The 20,212-nt window shown below is 42.1% G+C and overlaps 1 protein-coding gene and 2 pseudogenes across 5 annotated transcripts; 2 read left to right on the top strand and 1 right to left on the bottom strand.

Moving 5' to 3' along the window:
* The first annotated feature begins 1,642 nt into the window (after nt 1–1,642).
* On the top strand, nt 1,643–17,917 carry LOC110528455 (ubiquitin-conjugating enzyme E2 R2). Of its 5 annotated transcripts, none has more exons than XM_036984037.1 (6): nt 1,643–1,662; nt 3,207–3,396; nt 4,807–4,893; nt 4,994–5,091; nt 5,989–6,123; nt 14,625–17,917. In XM_036984037.1, exons 2-6 carry the CDS (start codon nt 3,220–3,222, stop codon nt 14,914–14,916), a joined length of 789 nt encoding a protein of 262 aa, XP_036839932.1. In that variant the 5' UTR covers nt 1,643–1,662; nt 3,207–3,219; the 3' UTR covers nt 14,917–17,917. The 5 variants fall into 5 exon arrangements, with proteins under 5 accessions (XP_036839932.1, XP_036839931.1, XP_021466204.1 ...); XM_036984036.1 differs by lacking the exon at nt 1,643–1,662 and adding an exon at nt 1,876–1,900; XM_021610529.2 differs by lacking the exon at nt 1,643–1,662 and adding an exon at nt 1,908–2,542.
* Nucleotides 15,379–15,485, top strand: LOC118965400 (annotated as a pseudogene).
* Nucleotides 17,918–18,228: 311 nt separating the features above from the next.
* LOC110529025 lies at nt 18,229–19,434 on the bottom strand (annotated as a pseudogene).
* Between the last annotated feature and the right edge of the window lie 778 nt (nt 19,435–20,212).

Here is a 20,212-nt window from a genome sequence, read left to right on the forward strand (position 1 = left end):
TTCACTGTAAGGTCTACTACACCTGTTGTATTTGGCGCATGTGACAAATACATTTTTATTTGATTTAGAAAAAAACACTATTATCTGTAAGGTCCCTCAGTCGAGCTGTGAATTTCAAACACAAACTCAACCACAAACACCAGTAAGGTTTTCCAATTGGTAGATGGGTAAAAAAAAGAACAATAAAGCAGACATTGAATATCCCTTTGAGCATGGTGAAGTTATTAATTACACTTTGGATGGTGTACCAATACACACAGTCACTACAAAGATAAATGTGTCCTTCCTAACTCAGTTGACGGCGAGGATTTCATCATAAGACCAATGGTGACTAAAACTGATACAGACTTTAATGGTTGTGATAGGGGAAAACTGAGGATGGATCAACAACATTGTAGTTACTCCACAATACTAACCTAATTGACAGAGTGAAAAGAAGGAAGCTTGTACATAATACGAATATTTCAAAACATGCATCCTGTTTGAAACAAGGCACTGAAGTAATACTGCAAAAATTGTCACAAAGCAATTAACTTTTTGTCCTGAATACAAAGTGTTATGTTTGGGGCAAATCCAATCCAACACATTACTGAGTACCACTCTCCATATTTTCAAGCATAGTGGTGGCTGCATCATGTTATGGGTATGCTTGTAATCGTTAAGGACTGAGGAATTGTTCAGGATAAAAAATAAACGGAAGGGAGCTAAGCACAGGCAAAATCCTGGAGGAAAACCTGGTTCAGTCTGCTTTCCACCAGACACTGGGAGATAAAAACTTTTCAGCAGGACAATAACCTAAAGCACAAGGCCAAATCTTCACTGGAGTTGCCTACCAAAAAGACAGTGAATGTTCCTGAGTGGCCGAGATTTGACTTAAATCTACTTGAAAATCTATGGGAAGACCTGAAAATGCTTGTCTACCAATGATCAACAACCAATTTGACTTGAGCTTGAAGAATGTTGAAAATAACAAAGGAAATGTTGAACAATCCAGGTGTGGAAAGCTCTTACAGACTCATAAAGACTCACGGATGTAATTGCTGCCTAAAGGTGCTTCTACAAAGTATTGACTCAGGGACGTGAATACTTATGTAAATTCAATATTTCTGTATTTAATTTTCAACAAATTTGCAAACATTTCTAAAAACATGTTTTCACGTTATTATGGGTTATTGTGTGTAGATGGGTGAGGGGAAAAAACAATTTAATCAATTTTGAATTCAGGGTGTAACAATAAAATGTGTAATGAGTCAAGGGGTATGAATACTTTCTGAAGGGTCTAGCATGCACCATCTCTTGGATTCGATAACGCTCTCTCTGGCACACCAAAAATAATCACACACGCACCTCTCGTTGGTGACAAGACTAGCGTAAGCATTCTAACATGTTCTAGAGTGACTAACTTGTTTTTGCTTTAATGGTATTAGTTTGACAATGAGTAGGCTTACACAGACCAATTATCATTGAGGGTTATATACCCTAGATCAGGGTTTCCCAAACTTGGTCCTGGGGCCCCCTGGGTGCAAGTTTGGGTGTTGGCCCAGGCACTACACAGCTGATTTAAATAATCAAAGCTTGATGATGAGTTGGTTATTTGAATCAGCTGTGTAGTGCTAGGGCAAAAAACAAAACGTACACCCAGTGGAGGCCCCAGGACCAAGTGTGGGTAACCATGCCCTAGATTAGAATCTGTGCATGGGTTCCAATTCACCATATTTTGATGTCACTATTGACAGTCCATAGTCTCAACTCTATCTGTAAATTATACATGAGGAAAAATTATAGGCCTAAACTACGTTAAATTATGTAAACTGTCATTGCATTACAAAACCTATCAGACAACAAAAAAATTGCACATCTGAGAGGACCGCGCATGTCGGACGTGAGTCTATCTACGCAAGTACGTAGTGGAGAGACAGACACGCGCAATGATAGCCGGAAGCATCGATAGGGTGAAAATAGAAATCGATCAAATTCAGTGTAGTTCGTAAGTGCAAAGCTTCGACGGACTGCCTTTTCCACGAAAGTTAGCTCGATAAATTACAGACCTCTTGACGTGGCGGTGGAGGAAATGTTGTGGAGAGAGAAGGCCGTTTCTTTTTTCAAGTTACTTGGTGGGGGTTGAGCTGACGTGTGGAGAAGTTCGAGCTGCCAGAAAAGAGCAGATAAACAAACAAGCAGGGAGTCAGCTGAGCGCCTGCCTGTCCAAACGGGGGCTAACGTTAACCAGGCGAGACTGGGTAAATGTCAGCGAGATCAAATCGTCGCTCGAGTTTTTGACCCAATAATGGCTAAAATAGTGTTCTAACGTTGGTGTTTACCCACACGCCAAGTTCAAAGAGTGGCACAAAGAAGAAAAATACCACGCGAGGACAACATTATTTCACTGTGTTCCTGTCGCCTAGCATGATAGAACACTGTCAACAACTTGATATGTGCCATTGATTTGACTGTGTTTGCTTCAGCAGTTAGCAACATAAGAAACGTATTGCTGTATCCCATTGAAACGGTACAATATAGTACAAACGCTGAGTGGATAGAGGTAATTCGTGTGTCATTAACTTGAATCCGTATGAGTTGTCAAAGGCCTAATCGTTGCAGTCAACGCCAGGCTTTGCTACACGAATACAGACAGAGCTTGTCCTGCTTTGAGTTCGTAACTAATGATTACATATGATGTTGCCGTTTGCTAGTCTCGTCATTGCCCCCTCTGTACTCAAACGGCATGCAACTTTTCCTTAATAGCCTAACTCATAAATCTTTTCGAAGTTAAACTATTGTTTGTTTATATTGCTCATTAGGTCCCGGGAGTTTCCAGCTTAACCCCCTCCCGTATATGCATGTATAATATTGTTACAGGCCTATGTATTTATTGTAGCCAGTAAGCCAACAAGGCCCAGTTATTGTGCCGCGTTGATTTGCTTGTCTGAACTAGGAACATTTCTGACTTGCTAACTGGTTGAACGCAGCACGTGTATAACTAGAACCACTTAGCAAGTCTGACATTTCCGAGTTTCCTAGTTTCGACTAACACATGAACTTTGCGTTGTTTGATTTGGTTGTGGCATTATTAAAACGTAATTCAATTAGCCAACCCACAAGGAGGAAATTCAGAAATGTGAGTGTTGTACACTTAGTTACCTGAACATCCCTTTCGCCTCTCTCCTTTCCCCTAATTTACCACTCTCCCTCTCTTTATGTGTCAGAAGTGGGATAGCCATGGCCCACCATTCGACGCCCAGCTCCCAGAAGGCCCTGATGATGGAACTCAAGTCCCTGCAGGATCAGCCGGTGGAGGGCTTCCGCATCGGCCTGGTGGAGGAGTCAGACCTTTACAACTGGGAGGTGGCCATCTTTGGCCCCCCTAACACACTGTATGAGGGAGGCTACTTTAAGGTGAGGCAACTGTGGAGGGATGGGGAAGGGAGGGGTCATTCATTGGATGCACAACACATAGTTGTGTAGCATGTTTGTGCGTGTGTATGACGTGTTCAGGTGTTTCTCCCTCCTTTCTCACTCCCTGTCACTATTTCAGTCTTCCATTCTCCCACTCTCTCCTTTCCTACCCAGCCTCTCACCCCCTTCCTACCCGGCCTCTCACCCCCTTCCTCCCCGGGCTCATCCTCACCCCTGACCACCCGGCCTCTTTCCCCCTTGCAGTGTGATCGTTATGCTCCAGACTCCTATTTTTAGCTGTGGACGGATATAAATGGCATCTCAGCATAGAGGTAGAGAGAGAAGGGCATGATGAGGCTCTTCTCCTTTTTCCCTGTATAACTTATTCAGTGTGGCTAGTCCTCCACATTAGCATATCAGTTTGGTGAGAGTTCACATCCAGCCCAGGGCATGCAAACTCTTCCAAGAAGGCAAAACTGATTGCATTGACAGAGATGCAATGATAATTATAACACATTATGTGAGTGATTTCATGGTCAGGTTGTATACTGGTTGTGTAAATGTTTTTTTGGCAACCACATATGTTTTCGTCTGGCTATCGGACCAGATAAACTGTCTTACAGATAACAAAAATATGCGTTTATATGATGCCTTCTCCACCATAAATCCAGTTAGAATCATTAAATGTCATTATCACATTCCAACTTTTTCTGGATTTGTAGACTAGGTTTTCAGCTAGTGGTTGCCTATAACAAGTAAGCTACTGTTTGCACCTGTTATAGGTTTAGAATTTTAAAATATAGGTGCCGTAGAGGAAACTGATCCAAAAGGGGAGTTTAGTGAAGAGTGTCAAAGTTGAAGTTCACACTGACCTCAACATGTCTACACAGGGCATGTTTTGAAATGGTGCTAATGCTATCTGGAAGCAGAGCGTGCTCCCCAAAGGGTTGGGGCTGCTGGACAGAATGTTCTCACTTCTTTTTGGTTTCATTTTGATAGTGGATTCATTTATATAGTGGATTACACACAGTGGAGAGAGGCAGTATATTTGTGTCAAATTGAATGGCTATGGTAGCGTGTTGATGGCACAGGCCTGGAATGTTGCACATATAACAAGCACTGTGTGTGATTGGATTTTGCTGAATTGGCACAATTCTAATCGACAGGTGGGGGATAGCGATAGAGAAGTACATTTAGTCACACACGCGCATGCACATACTAATGTACATGTACACATGCAGGCACACGCACACACACACACACGTGGCACCCAGTAACTCATACACACTAAAATGACCTACAAACCAGGATCATTCTCATGCCGAATTGTATCTAACTGTAATTGTCAGGGTTATTTGGCTGTCAATTAAATGTTTGAAGCTGATGGCAATTTATGTGTCTCTCTATCAGTCTCACATCAAGTTCCCCATTGACTACCCCTACTCCCCTCCGACCTTCCGTTTTTTAACAAAGATGTGGCATCCCAACATCTATGAGGTAAGAGTTAAGCCCAGTTAATGTATTCCCAATGTATATGAATTCAAACATATTTGAAGAGTTTTCTCCATCCAGAAGTTGACAGGTCGTGTTCCAACAGAACGGCGACGTGTGTATCTCCATCCTTCACCCTCCCGTCGACGACCCCCAGAGCGGGGAGCTCCCCTCAGAGAGGTGGAACCCCACTCAGAATGTCAGGTACCTCACCTAGCTCCAAACATGGTTCAACATGTATAAATACTTGATGTTTGCTTAATTTAGCTCAAAGGAACAACAGAACAAATGGAATAGTCTTAAAAGTAAAAAGTCCCCCCACCTTGCATGCGGGTCAAACTATAAAACCAAAGTGTGTTTATCTATTTGAAATTATTTATTAGATGTATTTGATGTAGGTTGGTCACTTCATTGGTGCTCCCTGTGTATAGCTCCATTCTTGTGTTTTTGTGTTACTATTTTATTTTTAAACTCTGCATCATTGGGAAGGACTCGTAAGCAAGCATTTCACACTAAAGTCTACACCAGTTGTATTCGGCGCATGTGACAAATAACATTTGATTTGACTTTTACCAATTTTTAGCAGTTTTCCACAAAAAGACAATCAACATTTACAATATAAGTTGATACAAGTGACACTGGATTACATCGGCAGAAAGAGCCATTGACTTCACAACTTACCGGATACTTGGGGGACACAAAAAAATGCAATATGGTGTGTCATCATAACTGCTCAAATATGTGTCAAATGTTTAAAATGCAGAGCTTAGGAATAGACACAGTCCCTAACAGCAGTAAAAGTGTCAGACACATTACCCTTCGTGGGACAATTCCTCAACCCCCGGGGCAGGTTGAAAGTTCTGAGTGTGTGTTTAACCAACCACCCAGACGAAGTAGCATCGAATGGAGCAACACTGGGGGATGGTGAGGTAACACTGCTCTCACAGAGGAAGTCAGGTCAGATAACTCACCCACTCAAGGAAAATGAAGGCCACATTACTTAGAAGGTAAGCTAAGGTATACTGTGTACTTTAAGGTAATGTTCAGGTAATGGGTATGTTTTAGAGGACATAAAGTCATATTAGTGACGTGTGTGTACAGGACCATCTTGCTGAGTGTGATCTCTCTGCTGAATGAGCCCAACACCTTCTCCCCGGCCAACGTGGATGCCTCAGTTATGTTCCGCAAGTGGAGAGACAGCAAGGGCAAGGACAAGGAGTACGCAGAGATTATCAGGTAGGAAGAACATATGCACACTAACCCAACCATTGAGTACCCTTTTCACAACAAACAAGTTGACTTACCCACACACTAGGGCTGACCTCATTTAGTCTACTGGTTGATTGTTTGGTCGATAGGCTGTTGGTCGACCAATATTTTATTTTCTTTCATGGTGCACAAGACACCTGTCTCAGTGGATTAACCCATTGTGGAGGCTGTGGGGATGGCACAGTCCATCACTCTAAGATGTGATATGGAAATTGTATATGGCTATATTATGTAAAAATGTTGGTGCAACACTAGTAAATTGAATATTATTTTATAACCAATGCCCTTTCTCCCGCGTTGGATACGGTTGCTGTCTGCTGTTCTGAAACATAATCTTCAGTTCCCTGTAGAATTGGAGCCTTTCCCTATGTTGCTACGTGCATAATAACAAAGTTAACCATCATATTGGGATTGAGAACAATGCAGCAGAGACAAGGAAACAGCCTTTTCCTCATCCTAATTGCCTAAGAAAATTGAGGAGAGAAGAAGAAACCCCAACTTAATTAGGTCTATAATCAATAGCCTGGCTTTATAAATCATCCATATGTATGTCTACATAAGTAAGACAGATCCTGCTTCTGTTGCCTGTTTGAGTGTTATTTATTTCATACATTTTAAAAAAAACTTTTATTTAACTAGGCAAGTCAGTTAAGTTCAGTTAAGAACAAATTCTTAATTACAATGATGGGCACAGTGGGTTAACTGCCTTGTTCAGGGGCAGAGCCACAGATTTTCACCTTGTCAGCTCGGGGATTGGAGCTTGCAACCTTTTGGTTACTAGTCCAACGCTCGAACCACTAGGCCCCGTTTGGTAGCCTACTTATTCCGTGAGCACCAAGCCTCATGCAAAATATCACATAAAGCAATTTCACAGATTCTGCTGTTTTTAATCCTTGCTATGCTGTAATAAAGGCTTTACAATTTGATTTTGTTAGAACAGACAGGTATTACTTATTTATTTACTGTTTACACTGTTCCAAACAGGCAGAACAATAATATTGTAATTTAACAGCACCTATTTGTCACACATAATAATAATATTGTAATTTAACAGCACCTATTTGTCACACATAATATGCACCCAGGTCTCGCTCCTATACTCTCCTTTTTCTTGATCTCCTTATTGTTATTATTACAATTATTATGATCATCATTCTAATAATAAGTAATGTCATTATCATTAGTAGGCTTAGTATAGCAGCCTTGTATAACCACCATCGAGCCTTAGGCCTAAGAACCCATTCTGTTTAGTCTTAATACTGTAATTTACTTAGGCCTATAATTGAAAATATAGGCTACTGTATCGGTGAATCAATTATTAATTTGTTCATGTCATCACACAGCATACGAGACGTTCATGTTTTGAAATGCAATCAATCATTTTAGTTTTGAAATCAAATAAAGGGAGCTTTGAATAATTAGTATGCTGTAATAAAGGCTATATACACTGCTCAAAAAAATAAAGGGAACACTTAAACAACACAATGTAACTCCAAGTCAATCACACTTCTGTGAAATCACACTGTCCACTTAGGAAGCAACACTGATTGACAATACATTTCACATGCTGTTGTGCAAATGGAATAGGCAACAGGTGGAAATAATAGGCAATTAGCAAGACACACCCAATAAAGGAGTGGTTCTGCAGGTGGGGACCACAGACCACTTCTCAGTTCCTATGCTTCCTGGCTGATGTTTTGGTCACTTTTGAATGCTGGCGGTGCTTTCACTCTAGTGGTAGCATGAGACGGAGTCTACAACCCACACAAGTGGTTCAGGTAGTGCAGCTCATCCAGGATGGTACATCAACGCGAGCTGTGGCAAGAAGGTTTGCTGTGTCTGTCAGCGTAGTGTCTAGAGCAGGGGTGTCAAAGTCAAATGGACGGAGGGCCAAATAAAAAAATCAGCTACAAGACGAGGGCCGGACTGTTCGAATGTTCATTGAAAAATGTTTAAATGACGCATATAGTCTAGTGAACCTAATTGAACCTACTGAAAACCTAACAAATATATTACAATATGATCAGATAAATAAAGCAATATTTTCTTATGGCTCTGTCAGTAATCTTTAATTTTCAACAGACACAAAAGACAAATTTCCTTTATATAAATATCCCCATAACATGAACATTAAATGAAAGAAACCGGTATTCAAGGCACCATCAGTAGACTATATTTTCTATTTTAGCAAAAGTGGGCTAAATTTACTTCAAAGAAAAAACAATAATAGCAATTTTCTATCATCCACTCAACTGAAATATTTTTAAAATATAATTGGATTGAAATACAAAAAAATAAAGTGCAAAAATCTATTAATCAAAAACAACACTTTGTTTAAGGAGAAGTAACATGCAGTGAAAACAAATATTAAATTTTAACTTTTAAACTTGAACTGAGTAAAAACTCTAAATATGTGATTGCACAGTAATGTTCACTTGTTTGAGGTTGAGGGTGATACTTGGTGGTGTCCCATCTTTTCCACAAGTTCATCAATGTTCGGGGTAAGGCTCTGAGCTGAAGAAATCCTCAGAATTGAGTGGAGGTGTTCAGCAGTAAGTCGACTTCTGTGTGATGTTTTGTTCAGGTTCATCAAAGAAAACAGTTGTTCACACAGGTATGTGCTGCCAAACATAGACAACGTTTGAGCAGCCTGGATGCGCAGCTGGGGCATTGTGCCGGGGAGGAAACGGGCGAACTCCGCAGCACCCACTGCCGCATATTTTGCCCTCAGTGCATCATTGCATTGGAGGTCAATCAACTCCATTTGGAGGTTTGGTGGTGAGCTTTCCACGTCAACAGCAAATGGGTTACCGAGCAGTTCCAACCTGCTTTTTTGTGCTTCAAAGTCAGCAAATCGGCGTCGAAAGTCAGCGGCAAGCATACCTATTTTATCAGCCAACTGTGTGCTCGGGAACGCACTGGTAGAGAGCTTCTCTTTCATGGTCTGGCAGCTGGGAAAGTGGCTCAAATTTTCTTTCCGCATCTGCGTCTCCCACAGAGTCAGTTTGGTTTTAAATGCCTTCACTGTACTGTACATATCAGAGATGACACGATCCCGACCCTGCAGCTGCAAGTTTATTGCATTCAGATGACTCGTAATGTCACACAGAAAAGCCATTTCACACAGAAACATTTCGTCTCGGAGTTGTGTTGTGTCTTTCCCTTTGCTGTCCAAGAACAGACAAATCTCCTCACGAAGCTCGAAACATCTTTGAAGCACCTTTCCCTGGCTTAGCCATCGCACCTCTGTGTGATAAGGCAAATCACCATGCTCCGTTTCTAACTCCGTCAGAAATGCCTTGAACTGGCGGTGATTCAAACCTTTGGCTCTGATAAAGTTAACTGTGCGCGTGATGATGCTCATTACATGCTCCATTTTCAAGGCTTTACCGCACAACGCTTCCTGGTGTATGATACAATGATAAGCTGTCAGCTCACCTGTCGCGTTTTCCTCTTGCATCTTTTCCCGTATCTTCGCCACCAGTCCGCTCCTGTGTCCACACATCGCAGGTGCTCCGTCGGTTGTCAAACCCACGAGTTTTTCCCAAGGCAGCTCCATCTCATTTACACATCTTGACACCTCTTCATACAAATCATGCCCCGTAGTTGTGCCATGCATAGGACGTAAAGCCAAAAACTCCTCTGTCACGCTTAGGTTGGAGTCCACTCCGCGGATGAAAATTGACAACTGGGCAATGTCAGAAATGTCGGTGCTCTCATCCACAGCCAAGGAATATGCAATAAAATCTTTTCCCTTTTTCACAAGCTGCTCTTTTAGATTGATGGACAACTGGTCTACTCTCTCGGCAATGGTGTTTCTGCTCAGACTCACATTTAAAAAGAGTTGCCTTTTTTCTGGGCAAACTTCGTCACAAACTTTAATCATGCAGTTTTTGATGAAATCCCCCTCCGTAAATGGCCGGGCTGATTTAGCGATCTCTTCTGCCAAAATAAAACTGGCCTTGACAGTTGCGTCCGCGTGTGTGTCTGCGTGTTTCGTTTCATAATGTCGTCTCAGATTATACTCTTTCAGTACCGCCACACTTTCTCCACACAGAAGACACACAGGTTTTCCAGCTACCTTCGTGAACATATACTCCGACTCCCACCTTGTTTGAAACCCCCGGTTCTCAGTATCCACCTTCCGTTTTGCCATTTTTGATGGGTATCTGAAAGTTAATTTTACTGTGATGCTGACGACTGCTGTGCCAATAAATATTGAAATGAAGCAGCCTACTGCTCGGTGCGTCACCTTTGCATTGTGGGAAATGTAGTATTGGTGCGTGTAAAAGATCTGCGGGCTGCCGGCTTGCTGCGGGCCGGTTCTAATAATAAATCAAGATCATCCCAGGGGCCGTAAAAAACCTTCTTGCGGGCCGGATGTGGCCCGCGGGCCTTGACTCTGACATATGTGGTCTAGAGCATGGAGGCGCCACCAGGAGACAGGCCAGTACATCAGGAGATGTGGAGGAGGCTGTAGGAGGGCAACAACCCAGCAGCAGGACCGCTACCTCCGCCTTTGTGCAAGGAGGAGCACTGCCAGAGCCCTGCAAAATGACCCTCCAGCAGGCCACAAATGTGCATGTGTCTGCTCAAACGGTCAGAAACAGACTCCATGAGAGTGGTATGAGGGCCCGACGTCCACAGGTGGGGGTTGTGCTTACAGCCCAACACCGTGCAGGACGTTTGGCATTTGCCAGAGAACACCAAGATTGGCAAATTCGCCACTGGCGCCCTGTGCTCTTCACAGATGAAAGCAGGTTCACACTGAGCACATATGACAGACGTGAGAGTCTGGAGACGCCGTGGAGAACATTCTGCTGCCTGCAACATCCTCCAGCATGACCGGTTTGGTGGTGGGTCAGTCATGGTGTGGGGTGGCATTTCTTTGGGGGGCCGCACAGCCCTCCATGTGCTCGCCAGAGGTAGCCTGACTGCCATTAGGTACCGAGATGAGATCTTCAGACCCTTTGTGAGACCATATGCTGGTGCGGTTGGTCCTGGGTTCCTCCTAATGCAAGACAATGCTAGACCTCATGTGGCTGGAGTGTGTCAGCAGTTCCTGCAAGAGGAAGGCATTGATGCTATGGACTGGCCCGCCCGTTCCCCAGACCTGAATCCAATTGAGCACATCTGGGACATCATGTCTCGCTCCATCCACCAACGCCACGTTGCACCACAGACTGTCCAGGAGTTGGTGGATGCTTTAGTCCAGGTCTGGGAGGAGATCTCTCAGGAGACCATCTGCCACCTCATCAGGAGCATGCCTAGGCGTTGTAGGGAGGTCATACAGGCACGTGGAGGCCACACACTACTGAGCCTCATTTTGACTTCTTTTAAGGACATTACATCAAAGTTGGATCAGCCTGTAGTGTGGTTTTCCACTTTAATTTTGAGTGTGACTCCAAATCCAGACCTCCATTGGTTGATACATTTGATTTCCATTGATCATTTTTGTGTGATTTTGTTGTCAGCACATTCAACTATGTAAAGAAAAAAGTATTTAATAAGAATATTTCATTCAGATCTAGGATGTTATTTTAGTGTTCCCTTTATTTTTTTGAGCTATATATATATATATATATATAATATATTGTAATGAAAACTTATATATATACACACACACACACACACGCATGAATGAGGTTGGCCGAATAATTAGGGCCGATTTCAAGTTTTCATTACAATCGCATATCGGTATTTTTGGACACCGATTTGGCAGAATTTTTTTTTTTTTTACACCTTTATTTAACTAGGCAAGTCAGTTAAGAACACATTCTTATTTTCAATGACAGCCTAGGAACGGTGGGTTTAACTGCCTTGTTCAGGGGCAGAACGACAGATTTTTACCTTGTCAGCTCGGGGATTCAATCTTGCAACCTTAGTTAATTAACTAGTCCAACGCTCTAACCTGCCTCTCATTGCACTCCACGAGGAGACTGACTGTTACGCGAATGCAGTAAGAAGCCAAGGGAAGTTGCTAGCTAGCGTTAAACTTATCTTATAAAAAACAATCAATCATAATCACTAGTTAACTACACATGGTTGATGATATTACTAGTTTTTCTAGCGTGTCCTGCGTTGCATATAATCGATGCGGTGCGCATTCGCGAAAAAAGACTGTCATTGCTCCAAGGTGTACCTAACCATAAACATCAATGCCTTCCTTAAAATCAATACACAAGTATATATTTTTAAACCTGCATATTTAGTTAATATTGCCTGCTAACATGAATTTCTTTTAACTAGGTAAATTGTGTAACTTCTCTTGTCAGAGTCAGGGTATATGCAGCAGTTTGGTCCGCCTGGCTCGTTGCGAACTGTGTGAAGACTATTTCATCCTAACAAAGACAGCCAACTTCACCAAACGGGGGATGATTTAACAAAAGTGCATTTGCGAAAAAAGCACAATCTTTGCACGACTGTACCTAACCATAAACACCAATGCCTTTCTTAAAATCAATACACAAGTATATATATTTAAACCTGCATATTTAGCTGAAAGAAATCCAGGTTAGCAGGCAATATTAACCAGGTGAAATTGTCACTTCTCTTGCGTTCATTGCACACAGTCAGGGTATATGCAACAGTTTGGGTCGCCTGGCTCGTTGCGAACTAATATGACAGAATTTTACGTAATTATGACATAACACTGAAGGTTGTACAATGTAACAGCAATATTTAGACTTAGGGATGGCACCCGTTAGATAAAATACAGAACGGTTCCGTATTTCACTGAAATTTTAAACGTTTTGTTTTCGAAATGATAGTTTCCGGATTCGACCATATTAATGACCAAAGGCTCATATTTCTGTTTGTTATTATGTTATAATTAAGTCTATGATTTGATAGAGCAATCTGACAGAGCGATGGTAGGCAGCAGCAAGCTCGTAAACATTCATTCAAACAGAACTTTTGTGCGTTTTGCCAGCAGCTCTTTGCTGTGCTTCAAGAATTGAGCTGTTTATGACTTCAAGCCTATCAACTCCCGAGATTAGGTTGGTGTAACCGATGTGAAATGGCTAGCTAGTTAGCGGGGTGCGCACTAATAGCGTTTCAAACGTCACTCGCTCTGAGACTTGGAGGAGTTGTTCCCCTTGCTCTGCATGGGTAACCCTGCTTCGAGGGTGGCGGCTGTCGATGTGTTCCTGGTTCGAGCCCAGGTAGGGGCGAGGAGTGGTACGGAAGCTATACTGTTACACTGGCAATACTAAAGTGCCTATAAGAACATCCAATAGTCAAAGGTATATGAAATACAAATGGTATAGAGAGAAATAGTCCTATAAATACTATATTAACTACAACCTAAAACCTCTTACCTTGGAATATTGAAGTCTCATGTTAAAAGATACCACCAGCTTTCATATGTTCTCATGTTCTGAGCAAGGAACTTAAACGTTAGCTTTTTTACATTGCACATATGGCACTTTTACTTTCTTCTCCAACACTTTGTTTTTGCATTATTTAAACCATATTGAAGATGTTTCATTATTTGAGGCTAAATGGATTTTTATTGCTGTATTATATTAAGTTAAAATAAGTGTTCATTCAGTATTGTTGAACATGTTCAATTTGGTTTAAATATGTAATCGGCTTTTTTTGGTCCACCAATAATTGGTTATCGGTGTTGGAAAATCATAATCATAATCGGTCGCCCTCCATATATATAAATTTATATATATATATATAAATTTATTTACATTTTGAACTTATTTGTAAATGACAATTACAACAATACTGAATATTTTCCTCCGATCTGATTTCTCTTTTTCCTCCTGAGCAACCAGTAAACATTTGCCTGTTTCGGCGTTCTTTTTCACATCCTCTGCATCCATTTTGCTTTCACGTGTTACTGTTCTGAGTTTTTTTCATAAACCCTTTATTAATGTGATCATGATATAGGGTCAGGCCCTATTGGTCACATGCATGCATTGCTTACATGTTGCATGTAAAGAGAGCAAGCGTTTAGGGAATGTTGTTTATAAACAAATTAGGGATTTCGGTAATACATTTTTTCAGTTAAAGTAATCAACTAAATGGCTGTAATGATGTTGCAGTTTCAGCACGGACAGCGCACTGCACACTTGCTGTGCTGTGGTGCCTTTTTGCTGCATTAGGGAGGAGAGCGCGACAACTTGTGTCAGTCACACAGGCTCTCACTGTAAAACATTTTTTTAACACAGTGTGACCATTGGACTCTTTCTTGAGCCATTTGTGTCTTAATTATTTAATCAAACAGTGTGCTTAAAGCATCAGACAAGCTCAGTGCGTATGTAGTTGGTTTTATTGAAACACAGGGTGTCTGTCAATAAGTTTAAATGTTTTGACCAAACGATTGGTCGAAAGAACAGGATGACTCTCGGTTGACCAATATTTTTTTTTGCCGGGGACAGCCCTACCACACACACACACACACACACACACACACAGTGAGTGAGACCTTTATGACTTCTCTTCCCCTCCCACAGGAAGCAGGTGGTGTCCACAGTGGCGGAGGCGGAGCGCGACGGTGTCAAGGTACCCACCACGCTGGCAGAGTACTGCGTCCAGACCCGGGTTCCCTCCCAGGACAGCAGCTCAGACCTACTCTACGACGACCTCTACGACGATGACATGGAGGAGGAGGAAGAAGAGGATGAAGAGGAGGAAGATAATGACATGGAGTCAGGAGGAGAGGCAGGTGGGACAAGTGAAGGAGGAGGCGTCTCTACTCGCTGCTATGACGACGACCAGGAGGATTCTGGGAACGAGGACTCTTGATGATGATGATGATGATGGACGCCCTAAATTGACGCCTTACACCCTGCTACGTCCAATCCTAGCCTCCCTTCTGATCCTGTTAAGCTTAGAACATCCCCTAAGAATAACACATGTACTTCGTCTGGTACATTGATAGTCAAGTAATAACTGGATAAATAGGACACCTCAATTTGAGTGGATTCCAATTAAAGGCGCGTACAACATTGAAAAATATTGAATATCTCAGCGAAATATCATTTGTGTAGTTAAAATTATATTTTTAGCACAGATGGAGTCAGAAATGTTTTAATTTCTCCTTTTGAAATGTGACTTTAACGCATGCTTTTGGTTTCCTTACTCAAAGGTCATATAGTCAAAGCCTGCCTCCCTGGTCTGATAGCTTGATAGAAAGAAGATAGTTGTTGAACATAAACACAAACAAACATCCAAACCACAGGGGAGATAGTTTGTTGCAAAATGTGCAGATAATCTCTGCCTTTAGGCTAAGATCAAGTGTAGTATCTGTTATTGTCCGTTTAAAATCTGAACAACATTTTAGAACGGGAAATTGGAAAATGGGCTTAATCTGTCTGCTCTACGGAACCACCCGCTATTGCAGTGCCTCTGGTAACGGAGCACACACAAGATGCTGCTAAATGAAATGTGGTGTTTGTGTTGCTTTACAGCATTGGGTGCGGTTGCTTTTGTTTATGTCCAACAACTGTGCTTTTTATCATGTCAATAGATGTATTTGCTAGAAGAATTTTCTGGGCTTAAATCTTAATTTTTTTGGTCCACTCTTGGCTCCTTCATACCATGTTAATCTTTCCTTTTTGTGTTGTACGTCTGGCTGTCTGGCGCTTTCTCTCAGTCTGTCTCACTGTCTGGATGGCTGAATCTCGGTTTTGTGTGGCATGCTGTCTTGCTCTGTCAATGTTTCCCTCTTTCTGTCTCATCACCCTCACTGCTTTGTCAGCCAGCCAGCCTCAGTCGTTCTGTCCGTTTGTGTGTTTGTTCACTCTTAAGGCGATCAACTTTAACCTACAGACACAACACAAACTCTGCCCTGACCGACCCCACCTTCACCCCACACCTCCTGTTTCACCTCTGAACTCTGATCCCTGTAGAACTGGGGGGTCTTCATTAGGTTCCAAAATGGACAGAAACAGGGATGGACTACCATCTTCAATTGTCCAGTAAGAAATGCTAATTTTTGTTTTCTGTAGCAAAACGTAATGACTGAGCCTTTATGGGGTACTGAGAGGATATGCCGTCTCGGGCACAGAACCACAGGAGAGTTACATCCTCCTTCACTCTTTCCATCCATCCTTTCCCTGCCGCAGGGCCTCCATAGACTCTCACTGGGAGAGAACCAGGGATGTAGTGGAGAATAAACGCACCTTAACGCCATCTACGCACCTCTATATGTTGTGAAAAGTGTTGTTGGCACTCATTCAGCGTTTACCCACCTTATGTCTTTACTACTACATCCCTGGAGAGGGCTCACTCAAACTGCTCCTCAGGTTGAGCTTGGTATTGTTTAGATTATTTTTTTTATTTTTTGTGGTTGTGTGTTTACAGAGGCAACTTCAAATCTCCAACAGCACTATCGATCCCCATGTCTCCTACATTTTTCCCCTCCAACCTCCATTCAGGGTTTCCTTCTCTTTGTTATTTCTGTGTTGCCCTGTTCCGTTGGCCATGCTTCACAAAACTAAACCAGACCAGGTTCTTTGTCGTGTTCTTGATATGCTTTCTTGGAATTGCCGCAAACTCCTGGAATTCTATGCGAGCCAGTCAGGTGGTCAAAATGGAAAGTGAAATTGAATAAGTGGTATTCTGTATTTTAATCAACTATTTACACATGCCAAAAGGCATTAGCCATTGTTTATGTTAGTTAGCACATATATAGCTGAAAGAGCACATTTAGTCATCAACAACATGTATCAGCCAGGAAAATAGATTTTGCTAATTCGTGACTGAGCACATGCTGCATTGGTGATTCAGAGTTACACATGGAGCACAATTGCATTTTTTGGGTGGAAAAAAAAATGATGCTTCTTGGAACTCTGCTGCAAATACTTGGGTTGTGTAAGTGAGGTGACATCACAGACAAGTCAACCTATCATCTGTGCTCATTAGGCCTGCAGTTTTCACGTTTCCGTGCGTGTGTGTTTTACCATGACCCCATTCAATGGAACACAGAACCTGTTACACCTCGCATTCACAAGGAGGTGCTGGCCTGGATTCTATGCCAAGGAAATGTTTCATGACCACTTCCAGTAACGCCACAACCATCAGTCAGTTATGGATATGTGTGAAATATGTCCTGTTTTTAACAACTATAAGGGAGAGACTTGACAAATCAGTCTGAGGAAGACTAACAGAATCAAAATAAACTTTTCTCCTCCCTTGCTCTGTTGAACTTATGCCCTCGCTGGGGCTGGCTTCATGTCAAAAAAATAGTTGACTGATGGATCACATAGATTGTTCTTCTCCTCAGCCACTGGACTTTCAGGGATATGATGTCAACGACCGGGGCGAACCATGTCTCAATACTCTTTAAATGGCTTCCTCTCTTCGCCCCCTTTTTCTTCATGATCACTGATAGGTGAAAGGAATGGATACATTTCCACTAGGAAGGAAGCCATTGAGTATTGAGACCCAGCGTTCTTATTCTCACTGACCTTTGCCTTCTGTGTTGACGTGGAGCAGGCAGTTGGAACAGCGTTTACCTGGTCCTGAATCCTAGATCAAAATGACACTCGTTTAGAAGGACCACATGCTAGGCTGTCAGAATCTCACTATTGCGAAGTGTGTGTACCAGTGTTTGAGGAGCTTTTCCCTCTGTGGCTGAAAACGGTCACGTTTGGACAAACTACTTCACTGTTTCCACAGCCAGTGATATGGATGATGCAGTCCTCCTTTGTTTTGTAGTTTTTCATTTAATTATCTCTTCTTATTGTGTTGTGAGGATGCAAATGTCACCTATTAAATTTATATTCTAAAAATGTTGAATTGACAGAATTGTCTGGAGTGTTGTCAATGGTACCAGTTGGTATTGAACTCATTTGTCTCTTAGAAAGCAGCTGCTGTACTTTGATATACTTTAAGAAATGGAAGAACAAATCATTTTGAAAAGCAGGAAGTTTAACTAGTTTTCAAGTGCATATTTCTTCCTTGAACTATAATATCTGATCCAACACAATTGTATAGGTGAACGCAGGGGTTCCACTACATGGTAAACACTGATCTGAGATGAACAGGTTGGAAGTATCCAAATGCCCACGTTTCTCACTGGATTTACCAAAGAACTGCACACTTAAATGTAGATTCATTACTTTAATATGATATTCATAATGTAGTGATACAATTTGTGGCGTTTAAAACATGTCATTGCAATGATAGATCAGGTGAGTCCAAGCATGTTAACTATTCAATCCCAAGAAAACATTTCACTGGTGTTGGTGTATCGGAATATACATTTAGACCCCCCCCCCCCACACACACACACAAAAAAAATATATAAAACCAAATTCCTTTGCATAGACAAAGTTAGATGATTGTCTTCTTGGGTGTTAAATTAAATATTTAAATATTTTCTAAATGAGGTTGATCAACTTAACTCAAGCACAGGTCACATGTGGTCCCCATGCTTACAGTGCACACCACATCACCAGGACCCACAAAGGGCAGGCCCTTTGAACCCCAGATCTCCGCAAGAGTGAGCAGTAGTAACAATGCTGGTAGTGGTGGGAGGAGAGGGGGAGGTGGAGAGATACAATCTCCAAGGTTTTTAAGTCCCCTGTCCTCAGACGTAAAGTCTCTCGGACAGTGCTCTGGAAACAGCCGGACACCTGAGTAGAATGAGTTCATCATGTCATGCAGCTCTACCAGGGTTTTTGGGTGCAAGTCTTTTTTGGGGGGTTACTCCTTTTCGTTCAGACTCATGTGCTTCGGCCATCCACTGTCCAGTCTGTCCCACCTTGCTGTTGAAACAACAGGCTGTCCACAGGAGAGATGGGATGTTCACACTGTTCAGAGTGTAGTTCACAGTGCCATTACTGGGTACCGCTCCAGTCACCACAAAGCCTTTTGTTTTATTGTTATCATTGCAGTTATCCAAAAGCCTTTGACTTTGCACTCCATACGACACCAGCTCCCACTGTTGGAGGACTCTACCTGAGGAACACTGTTGGTCAGGGTGAAGGTGGAAATCTTGGTATCATTGCCAGACGCGTGCAAATTTGGGAACAGGTGACCTCTGTTCAGCCCTGTTGTGTTCAGTGAGTTCCTATAGTCCTTGTTCACAGCCTGATGTGTGTAATTTACACATTTTGACTCCAGACTCATTGTCTCGTTTCCCCCTTCAAGCTGAGGTTCTATCATCCATGTTAAATTTGGTCTGCCTTTTGTAGCACCAGTGAAGGTGTAGGCTGAGAACACAGGGATCTGTTTTTTTGTGTCGTAGAGGGTTGCATATCTGTAGTTGTTCTTGTACAAATTGGCATGAAGCGGTTCTGGTCCTGGACGTTCCCATCAACCAAAATACCTGAGATTTTTGAAGTCTCCTCCATGAAGAATCCTTGACACTCTGAAACGTCACTGAACCTCTCCACCACATGAGAGATCACAAGAGGGATTAGAGAGAAGAAGAGCAGAGAGATGCGTTGGCATAAACACCCTCATCATCATCACCTGCATGAAGACTATTCCACTGAGATAAAAGTTCAGATGCTGATACCAGTTTGTGGAGTAGACTAGAGCCGAGTCTTGACTGGCTGCTTTAAATAGGTTTTCAACAGGATCCTTGAGATCGCAAGGCTGGAGGAAGTTTTGATTCATTTGCATCAGGTGAATAAGGGAAAGCCCCACGCGATAAATATTATTCACCAACCTGGTCTCAAAGAAATGTATTTTCTGTACGTAAAGCAGAGACACTCCATTGAGTATATGTTATGCTTTGAATGGCGTGTATTAATTTGTGGATCTCCATCACACATTCCTTTTTATGTTACAAGTTTGCAAAACGTACAATATGTTACGAATTCTGGCTAGACGGCTAATGTTATCTAGGCTAAGGGTAGGTTTAGGGGAAGGGTTAGTTAACATGCTAAGTAGTCACAAAGTAGCTACTTAAGTTTTTGCCCCAACCATCTGTATTATGTAACCATGCCAAACATAGCATATCATAGTAATTTGAGTTTCCTGGATTTACATTTACTTTGTTACATCTAATCTATGAGACAGGCTGTCTTCACTCCTACCTCATTGCAGTTCCTTGGGTGTGGATTTCTGCCAACCTGAGTTAAACATG

Source organism: Oncorhynchus mykiss, chromosome 7, assembly GCF_013265735.2.
Source record: "Oncorhynchus mykiss isolate Arlee chromosome 7, USDA_OmykA_1.1, whole genome shotgun sequence".
NCBI lineage: Eukaryota > Metazoa > Chordata > Actinopteri > Salmoniformes > Salmonidae > Oncorhynchus > Oncorhynchus mykiss.

What these genes read in the sequence shown, in the direction of transcription:
- LOC110528455 (XM_036984037.1), top strand. Translation starts at nt 3,220, where the DNA reads ATGGCCCACCATTCGACGCCCAGCTCCCAGAAGGCCCTGATGATGGAA. An exon ending in ATGAGGGAGGCTACTTTAAG is followed by an intron (nt 3,397 to 4,806) that starts GTGAGGCAACTG and finishes TCTCTCTATCAG; the next exon opens with TCTCACATCAAGTTCCCCAT. An exon ending in GAGTACGCAGAGATTATCAG is followed by an intron (nt 6,124 to 14,624) that starts GTAGGAAGAACA and finishes CCCCTCCCACAG; the next exon opens with GAAGCAGGTGGTGTCCACAG.